The sequence below is a fragment of the Salvia hispanica genome, chromosome 1, assembly GCF_023119035.1.
Source record: "Salvia hispanica cultivar TCC Black 2014 chromosome 1, UniMelb_Shisp_WGS_1.0, whole genome shotgun sequence".
In the NCBI taxonomy this organism is placed as follows: Eukaryota; Viridiplantae; Streptophyta; class Magnoliopsida; order Lamiales; family Lamiaceae; genus Salvia; species Salvia hispanica.
In genome coordinates, this window is record NC_062965.1 from 9,696,218 (window position 1) to 9,710,077 (window position 13,860).

Sequence of the window (13,860 nt, forward strand, 5' to 3'; positions counted from 1 at the left end):
AAAATATTTATGATCTGTTTTAATTCCACCGACTCCTCTAGAGAGACAAATGAGTTTTACGTTCCAATCTTAGGACTATTTTTTCTATGTATTGTCGAATCACTTTTCACCCACAGTCGACTATTATAGTACTACTATTTGTCCGATTCTTTGTACTCCTATATTTCAATTTGTTAATAGTACTCTTGGCCATTGAAAAAGTTGCCGGAATAATTCTTAGAAGTTACAAGGCTTTATTCTCCATTCATTCGATGATGGATACGTTTAATAAAAGGCTTCTATAAAAATAAAAGAAATTTGGACACACTACTATTTTTGTCAAGGACCATCTTTGAAATGTAATGGTGTGCGTGTGCTTAGTTAAATCCTAGTAGTAGTTACTAACTTACTATTGTATTGTTGATAATGCCAAAAGAGAAAAAAATAAAAGAATAATAAAATATTGAAAGCAAATGTGGGGTCTGACCACAGAATAAAGTGGGTATGTATTAAGGTACTTTGAATATAGTCGTCAAGTGGCAACTAAGCTCTGTGTCATATAATTGCACATTGCTCATCTTTCGGTTGGATGAGGTAGACGCCTGCCCCACCACTTTCTGGCTGACGCCATTGAAATTTAGAAAATGTCAATAAATGCAAATGTGTAGAGAATATAATCCGACTCTTACTTACTTTGCTGAATAGGAATCGGATAAAATGAAAATTTTAAATACTGTGCCAATTCAAAATTATGATTTGAACTTTTAAAAATTGTTAATAAATTATAAAAAAAATTAACAGGAAAATATCAACAGAATTTTAACGGTAGTCAATGATTGATCCTGTCAGGGACGGATCCAGAAATTCTATATAGGTGGGGCAAAAATCTATATAAATATATTTTAAGAATTTAAGAAGGGGCATATGAAAGGATATTTCAAAAAAAACTATAAATTAATGATAAAATACCATATAAATTTTTTTTTTGAGGTGGGGCATTTGCCCCTTGTGGTAAAACATTAGATCCGTCCCTGGATGCTGTGTTGATATTGTGTTGATACTGTGTTGACATTAAAATATTGAAATTTTATACTGTGTTGATATTGTATTGAAATAGTGTTGAAGATGTGTTAAAGAGTTTTGAGTTTGTACCGTATATAAGTTTGCATTTTATCACTACCTATATATATACTCCCTCCGTTCCACATAATTTTGGACACTTTGACCCGGCACGGGTTTTAAGAAATCTAATGGAAAGTGAGTTGAAAAAGTTGGTGGAATGTGGATCTTACTTTTAAAGTATTAATTTTATAATAAAATGTGAATAGGAATGAGTTAGTGGAATATGAGGTCCATTACCAAAAATGGTAAAAGTGAAATGAGACAAATTATATGGGACGGTCCAAAATGAAATACTCGATCAAATTATGTGGGACGGAGGAAGTATAAGATAGTGATAAAATGCATAACTCTGTATATTGCACAAATTCCAAAGTATAATTTGGATCGATAGAATATGTCAACAGATGACATAATAACAGCAACACAAAATGTCATCATCATGTTGATATTTATTATTATTATTATTATTATTATTATATTATATATTGATATTTTCTAACAAACATAATTTGAAATTTATAAAACATTTATATGTTTGCATTTGATTACGTGTCTATATTATAACAATAAACGTTAAGCGGAATACCTTAAACAATTTGGAGCATTCTAACAAAAATATTTTTCTACAACATCGGATGTTTAAGCTTGTTGAATTTTAAATATTACTACTACTGACTAATTATTACTATTTCCATAATCAAAAGTATTACTTTGACCAAAAGTTAGACCGAATTGAAATCAAGGACTAGCTTGATCTATATAAATTTGGAGTTATTTATTAGAGCTTAAAATTAAGTTCATGAATATGTCCAAATTCATTTGCTTTATATATTGTGTGCCAAATTTAATGAAGTCTCTAGTACTACCTGAGAGTTGATTGGATTTGGAAGCCTTCGAACTTACCAATTGTTGTTGAAAATGTCATACCCTTTCTTTCTATCAGTAACTATCATATTATCTAGACTATCTTCTCTCTTTTATTGTTTTTGAAAAAGACAAATAATGAAGGGACATTTGACCTTAGTGCATGTTTTGCATTCTTCTTCATTGGTGTTTTTTTTCTTTTTAATTTGTTTTGGTCGGTGCATATATAATTTTTTTAGTTTTTGGCAACTAAAGGAGTGTTTTGGATATATAATGAGGTTGAGCCTCGTTAATATCGTTTGTGGTAAAAAAAATACAAATATCCCAATGGAAAACACAAATTTTCAAAACACTATATTAAAAGCCCAAATAGATTATAATACTATATTCCAAGCCCAGCCCATAAGGGCAAATCAAGAAAATACCACACGAGACAGGGCTAAAATAGGAAGAAAATAATTATAGTTAGCGGGAAGGAGAGCCGTTGGTCTCCAAAACACCCAAAAATGGCGCCAAAATTGGCAGCCCCCAAATATTGCAGGAAATTTCCCCATTCACACCATATAATTACATTTCTTTGAACCCTCTCTCTTGAAATCACAAACACTCTCTTCTCAATTCAAAAACTTATCCCCCTTTTCTCAAACACAAATCCAACTAAGAAATGGGATTCTCAAAGAAGCATCAAATCCAAATGGACAAAGATTCAGAGCCCAAGAAATGGGTGATAGCCGGAGTCGCAATCAGGGCTCCGTTAAAGCCCATTTCCACAAAGCCCTGCGCTGAAGACCAAGGCGGCGGGGGCGCCACCACCCCGACGGCGCGCGAGTCGAGGATACCGGAGAAGCTGCCCTGCCCGCCGCCGCCGAGGAAGCGCCGCCCCGCCTCCACGTGTCACTTCAACGGAGGGAGAGAGTTCTTCAATCCACCCGACCTTGAATCCATATTCATGTGCCACGCTGGCAGAGCCAAGTAATTAATTAATTAAATTATGTTTTATGTTTTTTTTTATAATTTTCTTGGACTTTCAGTTTGTACTAGTTTCTTAGCAGGTTAGGAGATTTCAGAAGTTAGTAGTTTGGTTAAGTAGTTTTTTTTTTATATAGTAATAATGTTATGTACAAATGAAATGTACAATATTTTTGGGCATGAATCTTTTTACTCTTGAAAGAATAATTTATTAAAAAAAATTGTTTGGTTTAATTAATTAGAGGTACGTACTATAAGTTTCGCAGCATTTGTAAATGGTGTGAAGTATAGTAGATTAGTATTATTGTTTCATGCATTACTCTAATCTAGTGTGATTTCAATGGATGTTTAGAGTTGATTTCATTTCTTGTTTTAATACATCAATTCAGTTCGCACAACAATCTACCGCAGTTGAAATAGTCTCGTTGATAAGAATGACTTAATGTATTAGGGTGATATATTGTGAGAAAAATTACTAAAATAGGAAAATTGCTCCCTCCATCCTAATCTATTTAAGACATATTTTTTATCATGAGATTTAAAAAATTATTCTTTCTGTCCTGCGTTAGGAGTTCTATTTGGTTATGACATGAGTTTTAAAAAATATAAAAAAAAGTGGGTTGAATAAGTTAGTGGAATAATGGTCCAAGTTATATGTATTGGTTTCAATGACGGACCCAGAAAATATAGATCGTGGGGTCGGATACAAAAATAATATTTATAATATTTAAATAATATTTATCTAATTTTTATTTAATTTTATTAATATTATACAATTTCTAACAACAGATTGAAAATTATAAATTAAATATATTAATAAATACTAAATAAAAACCAAATCACTGAAGTGTTTAAGTTAACAATTTTTTCATATATTCATTACTTATTGATATAAAAATCAAAAGAAAAAACCACTTTTCCATCTTTTCGGATAATTATGGGAAGCAAAAAACCAGACATAAAAATTGTACTACTAAAATATAAAACAATAATATAAAAAGCTACTAGGTTTAACACTACGCTAAACAGTTCCGCCGCTTCTTCTAAAAAATTTCTTGTACAACGTGTTCTCAAAAACCTTCCTCTTCACTTCAGATTCAAGATTCAAGCTATCTTTCTCCTAATTCCTTCTAATTTCTTATCTTATTCCATTTTTATTTTATCAATTGGTGATATCTATTTCTCTCTTCCTTCTTAAATCTCTAATTTTGTGGGGTCGGATGAGGAGTTGCAGTGGCTTGGGTGGCCAATCGCAGAGGTTTCCGGTAGTACTCATGGTCGGTGGTGGGGTCGGCCGATCCCATCCGACCCCACCTAGGTCCGTCGTTGATTGGTTTTATAATAAAATGTGAGTTGAATAAGTTGGTGGAACGTGAACCACTTACCACTCACTGTACAAGTGAATTATAACTCTTAATTGTGGGATGAACCAAAATGACAAAATAAAACTTAGGAATGAGAGAATAATATTTAAAGGTTTAAGTATTGAAAAAAGTAGTAATAGAAGGAAAAATGAGAGAAAAATAACAGAGAATACAAAAATGAAAATATTGCAAAAGGAAAATGGTGCAATGACTTTAGGACAAATTAATTAGATTTTAAATAAGGTACGTATAAAACCTTCCTACCCCTCAGTTTTCATGGATATCCCAAACACAGCACGTGTGGCTGCCTGTGTGTAAGAATGCAAACAAAAGGATAACTCAATAAGAGGAGGACCCCAATAAAAAGTTTTTACAAATTTAGTGACTTTGAAAGTAGCGTGAAATTTTAAACGGAGCCGTCCGAAAAAAAAATTAAATTTAGCTCTATTTTTAAACGTGTGAGACTGAATAATTCAAAATGTAAATTGAAGAACAAAATCATAAAATGCCATATATTTAGATTATATTTGACCTTTATTCTAAAATATTAAGAGAGATAAAAAATAAAAATAAATAAAGTATTATTAGTGAAAATAGAATCCCATTTTATAGAGACAATAAAAACTTGCCAAATGTTGAAGCTGATTAATTTTGTGGGACACTTAAAAAGAAAAAAAAAAGACTATTGTTTATGAGGGAAGTATTTTTATTGTCTAAATTACTCCACTTCAAAAATTATTGATTTTTGACCCACCCACCAACTCCCCTCCATCCAACATCCCATTTTATCTCAACTCACTTAAGGAGAGTGGACTGTGGACCCACTAGCCTATTCTTGATTGGTTTTATTTCAAAGGACAAGCACTTGGCCTCTTCATTCTGAAGCATCCTATGTCGTTTTTATGACTTCAATGCTCTTTCTCGTTTTTATTGCACCGCATATTCTTAGTTGAGGGGGAAAAGAATTAAATCATTATATTAAATAGTAAACTATAAAATTAGTACTCAAAAAATGAGTATTGTATTTTTTTTAATCCAACATTTATAAAATTATATTCAGTCAAAATTTTTTATAAATTTAAAATAGTCCCGATTTTTACTATCTATCATGTTGTCCTTGAGGTGTGCATTTTTCATTTAGCATGATTTGAAAGAGTGACTTAGAGCACAAAACTTGTGGTTTTTGAATGTTTCTGTAATTCTGTTTGTGATTTTTGAGAATCAAAATTTTTTATGGTATTATTAAATCTTAGTATATTATCTCAAAACAAATTATTTAATCTTTCTAGTGTTATCTAAAATGAATTATTTAAATCTTTGTGGTATTATTTAAATTATTGCGTCACACAATCGAGAAATTAATATGTACTGTATTTGTAGTATTATTTTGAAAATATTGAATGGTTTATTTTAAAAAAACATTCATATTTAGTTTAATATTTGATTGCAATAATAATTTATAATTTGTTAGATACTGATTTTTCTCATGAATCATTTAGTAATTTATGTTGACTTAATTTGAATTAAGTTGTAGTTTATTTTATTTAATTTATTGTTGCAGTCAATCATTAAACTAAAAATGAATGCTTTAAATAAAACATTCAATATTTTCTAAATAATACTACAAATACATATTAATTTCCCGATTGTAATACAATAATTTAAATAATACTATAAAGATTTAAATAATTCAGTTTTGATAACACTAAAAATATTTAAATAATTTATTTTGAGATAGTATACAAATATTTAATAATACCACATATAATTTTGTTCCTTAAAAAATCAGTACAAAAACATTAAAAAATCACAAGTTTTGTGCTCTAACTCACTCCTCAAATCAAGCTAAATGAAAAAATACATACATCAAGGACTGAAGGATAAAATAGTAAAAATCAGGACTGAATTTTTGATTTATGAAACTTTTTAACTGAAAATGTGATTTTGTAAATGTTGGGTACTAAAAAGGTGCAAACCTATTTTCTGGATATCAGTTTAGTAGTTCACTCTATATCAAATTGTGTATTAATTGACATACATTATACCACTTCCTCAAATCTCCATTATGGATAAGATGTCACACTTGATCAATGACTGTACTTACTCATTATTACTATAAGTGACACATTTTTTAGCATGAGATTTAAAAGTAAATATTTAGAGAATTAAGTGGAGAGAGAATCTAGTAGATGTTTAAAAGTAGAATAGAATAAAGTAAGGTAGTGTAATTACGTTAGCGTATGTTTTTTTTTAAAAAAGAAATGATTCACATTGGATGATTGTACTTACTCATTAATACTAGAGTGAACTACATAAATGGTACCCGATCTTTCACTTTCGCACATGAATGATATCTGATCTTTATTTTATATCATTTTTGGTACCTGATGCAATTTTCATCCCAAAATACCCTCTAAACAAATTCATTTTTCCATTTGTGTCATAAAGGATATTTTGGGCATTGACAAAACTAGTACCAAAAGTGATATTATAATATCTTCTCTCATTCTCCTCACTCTTTATTTATACTATTATTATTAATCAATATTAATATTATTATTTTGATGTTATAAATTAATAATTAATTTATTTTTTAGTATCATTTAAATATACTTAATCATAGTTATAATTATATTTAATTATTATGTAATATTATTGTTATAATAGTAAAAACTATTAGTAATTAATAAAAAATAATAATTATTTTATAAATTAATAACTAATCAATATAGTCTTAATCAAAATTTAAAATTGTGAATTGTATTCATAAAGATAAAGAGTTGAATATTTTTAGTTAGTTTCAACCCTAAAATGAGTATAAATAATTTAATTAAAAATATTTAATTAATTTAATTACTTTAAATAATTAATTTAATTTATATTATGAATGTAATTAGATGTATGTATAAAACACTGAAAAGAAAGAAGAAAAAAGAGAGAAAAGAAAAAAAGAGGAAACATAAACTAAGGAGAAAAAAGAAAGAAGAAAGGAAGATGAAATACTAAAAAGAAAGAAGAAAATGAAGAAAAAAGAAAGAAGAATAAACTAAAGAAGAAAAAAAGAAATAATAACGGAAGAAGAAAAATTCACATATTTGGTTCTGTTAATTGAAATTTTCAAAAATATCCTCCACAACAAAAAAATCACATGTTTGGTACCTAGAGTTATTTTTATCATGGAGTACCAAAAACGATATAAAATAAAGATCAGGTACCATTTATGTGCGAAAGTGAAAGATCGGGTACCATTTATGTAGTTCACTCTTAATACTATATAAGTGACACGTTTCTTTTAGCACGATATTTAAAAGTAAATATTTAGAGAGTTAAGTGAAGACAAAATCTAATAGATGAATAAAAATAGAATTGAATAAAGTAAGATAAAGTAATTATGTTTAGTGTTTGTTTTATAAAAAAAAAAAAAGAAGAAAAGAAATGATTCACAATGGAATGACCTAAAACAATGAGTCGCCTATTAGCTTTGTGTGAATCAGCCTAAAATCAGCATACTTAGCTACAAATTTGCAGAAAGAAAAAAAAAATACTACTATCAATTAAGGCACAACACACGGCTTTATTATGTAGGGGCAATTGCAATTGATATTGGTTTATTGCTTAATAATAAAAAGTAAAAACTAAAAGAAAAAGGAAGTAAGAAAAATACAAATTAGAGAATCTCAACCATCATTTCACACATACAGCGTAAGGTAAGTGTGTGTGTGAGCGGACATAAAAATTTCCAACGTAAGTATGTAAGTTAATAACCGGTTAACAACACATGAATCATTATATTTGAAGTCAACACGTTTTTAAAAGGATTAACAACCTTAAATCATTGGTAATTAGCAGCCCCACTTCTTATTGATAGTGGAGTGGGCAGAACTAAAGTTGGTACAACTAAATACTACTCACTTAAACTAGTTGTAGTATATATTTTCTTTCTTATTTGTATTTTATTAATATTAAAAAGTAATCAGTTAAAAAAAGTTAAAGTTAAAGTTAAAGTTAAAGTTAAATTTAGGGTTTGTAAACAAAGTGTTTTATTGGGATCTTCATCATTTGCGAAATAAAAGCATTTTTTTTGCAATAATAAAGTAAATAAAGTTGAGGGCTTACTTTCCTCGTATGCAATTAATTTTCTTAGGATTACTATTTAATCACACGACAATTTCTTATTTTCTGGAAGATTTTAAATTTGTCGATGAAGAAAATATCGAGGGGATAAAATTGAAGTGAAAAATTGATACTACTTTTCATGTTTAAATTCATTTGAACTTTGAGTTCATTAAGTTTTAATTAGACAAACTCGTACATTCACTTGAGATTAAAAAAATGATTTGGTTCTAAGAAAAGCATACAAATTGAGAGTTTGCTTTAGATTGTGTATGTGTGCAATTTGAGCTTTTACATATATAAAATACTGTACGAGATTAGAACATGATATTACAAATTATAATTAATTAATTATTTTCATTGGAGTCGTTTTTCATATAATTTAGGAACAGAGTCAATCATATACTGTTGTTTTTTTCTAGGAAGCAACATTTGTCATGTATATCAAAGAAATGTATCTCTCCTTATTTGACTCAATAATTGTGATATTTATCGTCTTTTTCCCACCGTCACTGCGGTAAAAATGGCAAATTATTTATTTTTCTTGTTAAAACATATTTTTGCTTCTTAAAAATGGCAAATTAATTGATTAAACAACACTGCCATAAATCTATAAAAATATGTTGATTGTACAATTTTATTTGGTTTTCAACTATATTAAAGAAAAAACAAGATCCTGGAGCTAGAAAGAAAATTTCAATATCAGAATAAACAAGATCCTAGAGCTAGAAAGCAAATTTCAATTTCCAGATTATTACTAGGTTTGAAGAAAAAACATCTAATATAATCGAATTCTATAATCAAATATAGATTTACTGATTTGATAAAATACAAATAATCCCACATTCATCGTTTAATGCGAAAGCGCCGATAAAAAGGACTCATATTTAGATCAAACCAAGAAAGCTACTCCTTTTCAGGTAAAAAGGGAATAGGGATTAGTAGAAAAAACAGTATTTGCAAGCATGTTTTGTTACATAAAAAAATTCATGAAGCAACATCAATTTGGTCTTTATACTTTTCTTCTTTTTGTTTTTAAGATTTAGACAACAGAAAGGTTTAAAGTTTGAGGACTGATTTTTTATTCTTAAAAATTAACATATTTTTGCGATCATAAAATACGACTACACCACCATCCACCTCTCCATCTTCCCCGAACTGCTGGACCCTTGCTAGCAGGTTAGGAAATTTAAGGATTATTGTTGAGTTCTAATTTGAGCTCAGTTCATGCATTAGACTCTAAACTAGTGTGATTACAATGAATGTTTAGATTATACTATTTTATTTCATGTGTTAATAATCCTTCCTTCCGTCACTTAAATTTTATCACATTTTGACTCGATATAGGTTTTAATAGATGTAATAGAAAGTGAATTAAAAAAAAGTTAGTGGACTGTGAGTCCTACTTGTAAATACTCCTATTAATTTTATAATAAAATTTGATATAGTACGAATTAGTGGAATGTGATGTCCACTAACAAAAAAATGGTAAAAAGTTTAATGTGACAAATTTTATGAAAAGTACGAAAGTGAAAATATGTGACAAATTTTCAAAGATGGAATGAGTATATCAATTCATTGCGAAGTGATATGTTAAATTAGGGTGATATATTGTGAGAAAAAAATACTAAAACGGGAAAATTACTCATTTTGATTATAGGTTTAAAAATTGCTCCCTCCATCCTCATCTATTTAAGACATTTTGTTTTTCTATAACGATTAACGGGATTTAAAGTGTGAGTAATATTTAAAGGTTTTAAGTATTGAAAGAACAAAACTCCTATGGTAGAAGGAAAAAAAAAGAGAAGAATAAGAGCGAATAAAGTTTATACTATTGAAAAGGAAAATTGTGCAAAAGGAAATGGTGCATTGACTTTAGGACAAATTAATTTGTATCTCAATTAAGATTTTAACTAAGGTACGTATAAAACCTTCCTACCACTCAGTTTTCATGGATATACCAAACAGAGCGCGTGTGGCTTCCTGTGCGTAAGAATGCAAATAAAAGTGTAAATCCCCTTGGAAAGAAGTAAACGGAGAGGTAAAATTATACTTCTCCGTCTCAGTTTAAGAGTAAGATTTAGTCAATGACGGATCCAGGATATAAAACTCGTGGGGTCGGACATAGTGAAAAATATATTACTATATATTTATTTAAATAATTATTATTTTAAAAAGTAAAAATATTTAAATGGAGTAATATTTTGAAAAAAAAACACATTAAAATTTAAGTAATACTATTATTTTTCATTATACACTTTAGTTGATTCTTACTAATATCCATATCACAAATTTACGTGCGTTCGAATTGTTTGTATTCTAAAGTATTTTTAAATTTGTGATACGTCATGTAATTTACGAACACTATCGTGTTGATTAACTTTTTTGCCAAAGTATATAGTACTAATATGCAAATACGGAAGACCAATCCTAATAAAATAGAGAAGGGATGACTTAAATTGTACTCCTTTCATCCCACAAGAATATGCACTCTTTCTTTTTTAGTCCGTACCACCAAAATATAGACTTTTTAATTTTGGAAAATCTCTTCTCTCTAATAAGGTGAGACTCATTCTCCACTAACAATACTTTAGTTACTTTTTCTCTCTACATCTCTTACCAATTTTACATTTAAACTCGTGTTGTCTCCAAAGTGCATATTATTTGGGGACTGAGTAAATAATAAAAAACTATTATGTAATAAAATTTGTATTCAATACTTATATTGTATTTTTTGATGACTTAAATAGACTAAATATCCGTAACACCAAATTTGAAAATTGATAAAAATTAAAGTACTATGTACATAAATAATGAATATATTTATTCAGCTGTGATGATTTTCATAAAAAATAATTCGATTAAAAAAATTAACTTAATTTGTGGAAGCCCAAATCCCCACATCTTTGCCCAAATCTCAAAAATGAAGACCGAATGAATCTCAAAACACAACGCATCTTCTTCCCCAAACTTCTCTTCTGCAAAATTCTCACTTCTCCTCTTTCTTTCTTCCAAATTTCTTATCGAAATCTTATCAATTTTTTTATCTACGATAATGATGTATATGTATATCTCTTCTCTTCTTTGTTTCTCTAATTTTTAGTTTCATTGTCTTATCTGCTTCAGTTATGTGGAGAAGGCTATCGTGGGGTTGGAGGCAGGATTTTTGAGAGTCAGCACGCTGAGTAGTGGTATTTTCCGGTGGTATTCATGGACCCACGGTGGGGTCGACCCCGCCCGACCCCACCTGGATCCGCCGATGGATTTGGTTATGGCATGAATTTTAAGAAATTGGTGGAGTGTGTAATAAATGAAGTGAGGTAGTGGTTGCTGGAGTGTGTAATAATTGAAGTGAGGTAGTGGAAAGTGAGACCCTATTGACTTTTCGTATGTTTAGGAATTTGTTTTGTTTTATTTTTATGAAAATAATGGAAAGGTAATCTTAGAGCATCCACAATAGCGGCTAGCCGACCGGCTAGCCAATTCGCGTCGCTAGCCGATCGGCTAGCCGAACCATTGCTACCGGCCAGCCGAGATTCGGCGAGAAAATCAGAGTGGGCTAGCCGATTCGGGGGCGCTAGCCGCCATTGTGGCGTGCCGATCGGCCAGCGCCAATTTTCATTTTTTTTATAATTTTTTTTAAAACCTATATATACGTGATTTTAGTTTCATTTTCATTTGCACCACTTGTTTTAACGAGTTTTCTCTCTCTCTAAATGTCCGTACAAGAGCAATATCGAGCATGGACAACAACAACGAGTCCGGTCCGGCGACGAGCGGCTCTCAGACTCCCACGGTACTCGTGGGATCTGGATGGGGCCAGATGGGCGGGCGAGATGGGCCAAGGGTTTAACGTCCCTTGACAACAGTTGATGGGGATGATGGCTGGAGCGCCGGGGGGACGCGGGGGGGATGTCGGGGCGGGGTGCAGGCGAGCGGCGGGCACGGCGGCGCCGGGGTGGGGAGGTATGCCCCAGATGCAGTAGCAGATGATGGGGATGATGTGGCATGGAGGGATGGCGCACGGTATGCATCCCGGGATGCAGGGGTCACCGGGGAGGAGGGGGGGACACGGTCTATCGTCCCTCTCTTGATTTTTTGACGGTTTCGTCTCACACGTCGACCCAAGTGGAGACGCAGTTCACCTGGCGATGACCTTTTGTCATTGCATGAGATGGGGATCGATCTCGGGGATCCGGACATTCCCCGTTCCAGCGGGTCGGGCCGCGCCGAAGAAGAAGAAGGCCAAGGAGAAAGGCAAGGTGGTCGGCGAGTCCTCGCAGCCCGGTGTTGACGACACCCCACGCGGAGGAAGTGGACGGAGGATGAGTACGCCGGCGTGGCCAAGGGGTGGTGGTCGGTTTGCGACGATCCGCTGGTTGCGAACAAGCAGCGGGTCGTCAATATGTGGGCGAAGATTAGAGCAGCCTACAGGAGGAACTGCCCGCATGGGAAGGACTACATCGGGGAGGAGTGTCGGAAGGGGTGGGAACGAGATCGGGGCCGCGGTCGGCCGATTTTCGGGGTTGTACGCCAACGCCCTCCGCCCGGTGACAAGTGGGCAGAATGAGGAGGACGCCCGGAGGATAGCGGAGAGTCAGTTCCCCTTGCCGGGGAAGTATAAGGAGTTCAACTTCTGGGAATGCTATGTGTTGCTTTGAAGGACTCGAGAAGTTCCGGGCGGGGTGCGACGCCTGGGTGGCCGAAGAAGCAGAGGCTGGACTATTACGGCGGCTACGGCGGCAGCTAGCCGCGGATCCCACGACCTCCCACCGGATGCTGAGGAGTTTCCGTCCCTCCATCCGCTACTCGTCGCCCTCGCCCGGTTGGCCAAAAGCGGGTGCAACGGGCAACGAGTGGAGGATCCCCCTATCGCCCCAGGAGGTCATCTCGCCCCCCCACCCCCACGCGCGCACACTTTATTCTTGCGTGCAAAGACGGAGGAACGTATGTACACGGTCTTCCAAGAGTGGAAGGCCGCCACTGACCCCACGGAGAAGAGGTTTCTCTACTCGTTGCTCGAGAACATGCAGGTAGATTTGGATGCCTCGAGGGCACTGGTAGGGGGTTCAGACGCGAGCTCAGATACCTCGGGTGGCGACGGCGACGACGAGGAGTAGAGAGCGGCGGGGCTCGTGTGTGGAAGCCCGTTTTTTTTTAAAAAAAATCATGTATTTTTTTTATCTATGTACTTTTTTTTATGAAATGAATGGATTTTCCCGTATATGTCTCGTAAATTTATTTCCGTAATTTAATCGTAAATTTTATTCCGTAATATGTAGTTGTTTTTGAATTTATTTTATTGCGGCTGGCCTATGGCTGGCCTATGGCTGGCCTATGACTGGCCTCTGCTGATGTGGCAGGTGGATTTTTAGTGCTGATGACGTGGCAGGGAGAGAGAGTGGCTGACCTATTTCTATTGTGGATGCTCTTATAACTACCATATTTG

General features: G+C 33.0%; 1 protein-coding gene across 1 annotated transcript; it reads left to right on the plus strand.

The window, feature by feature from the left end:
- The first annotated feature begins 2,501 nt into the window (after positions 1–2,501).
- Positions 2,502–3,114, plus strand: LOC125202608 (cyclin-dependent protein kinase inhibitor SMR6-like). Its single transcript, XM_048101042.1, has one exon. It carries the CDS (start codon positions 2,630–2,632, stop codon positions 2,939–2,941), a length of 312 nt encoding a protein of 103 aa, XP_047956999.1. The 5' UTR covers positions 2,502–2,629; the 3' UTR covers positions 2,942–3,114.
- Positions 3,115–13,860: the final 10,746 nt, after the last annotated feature.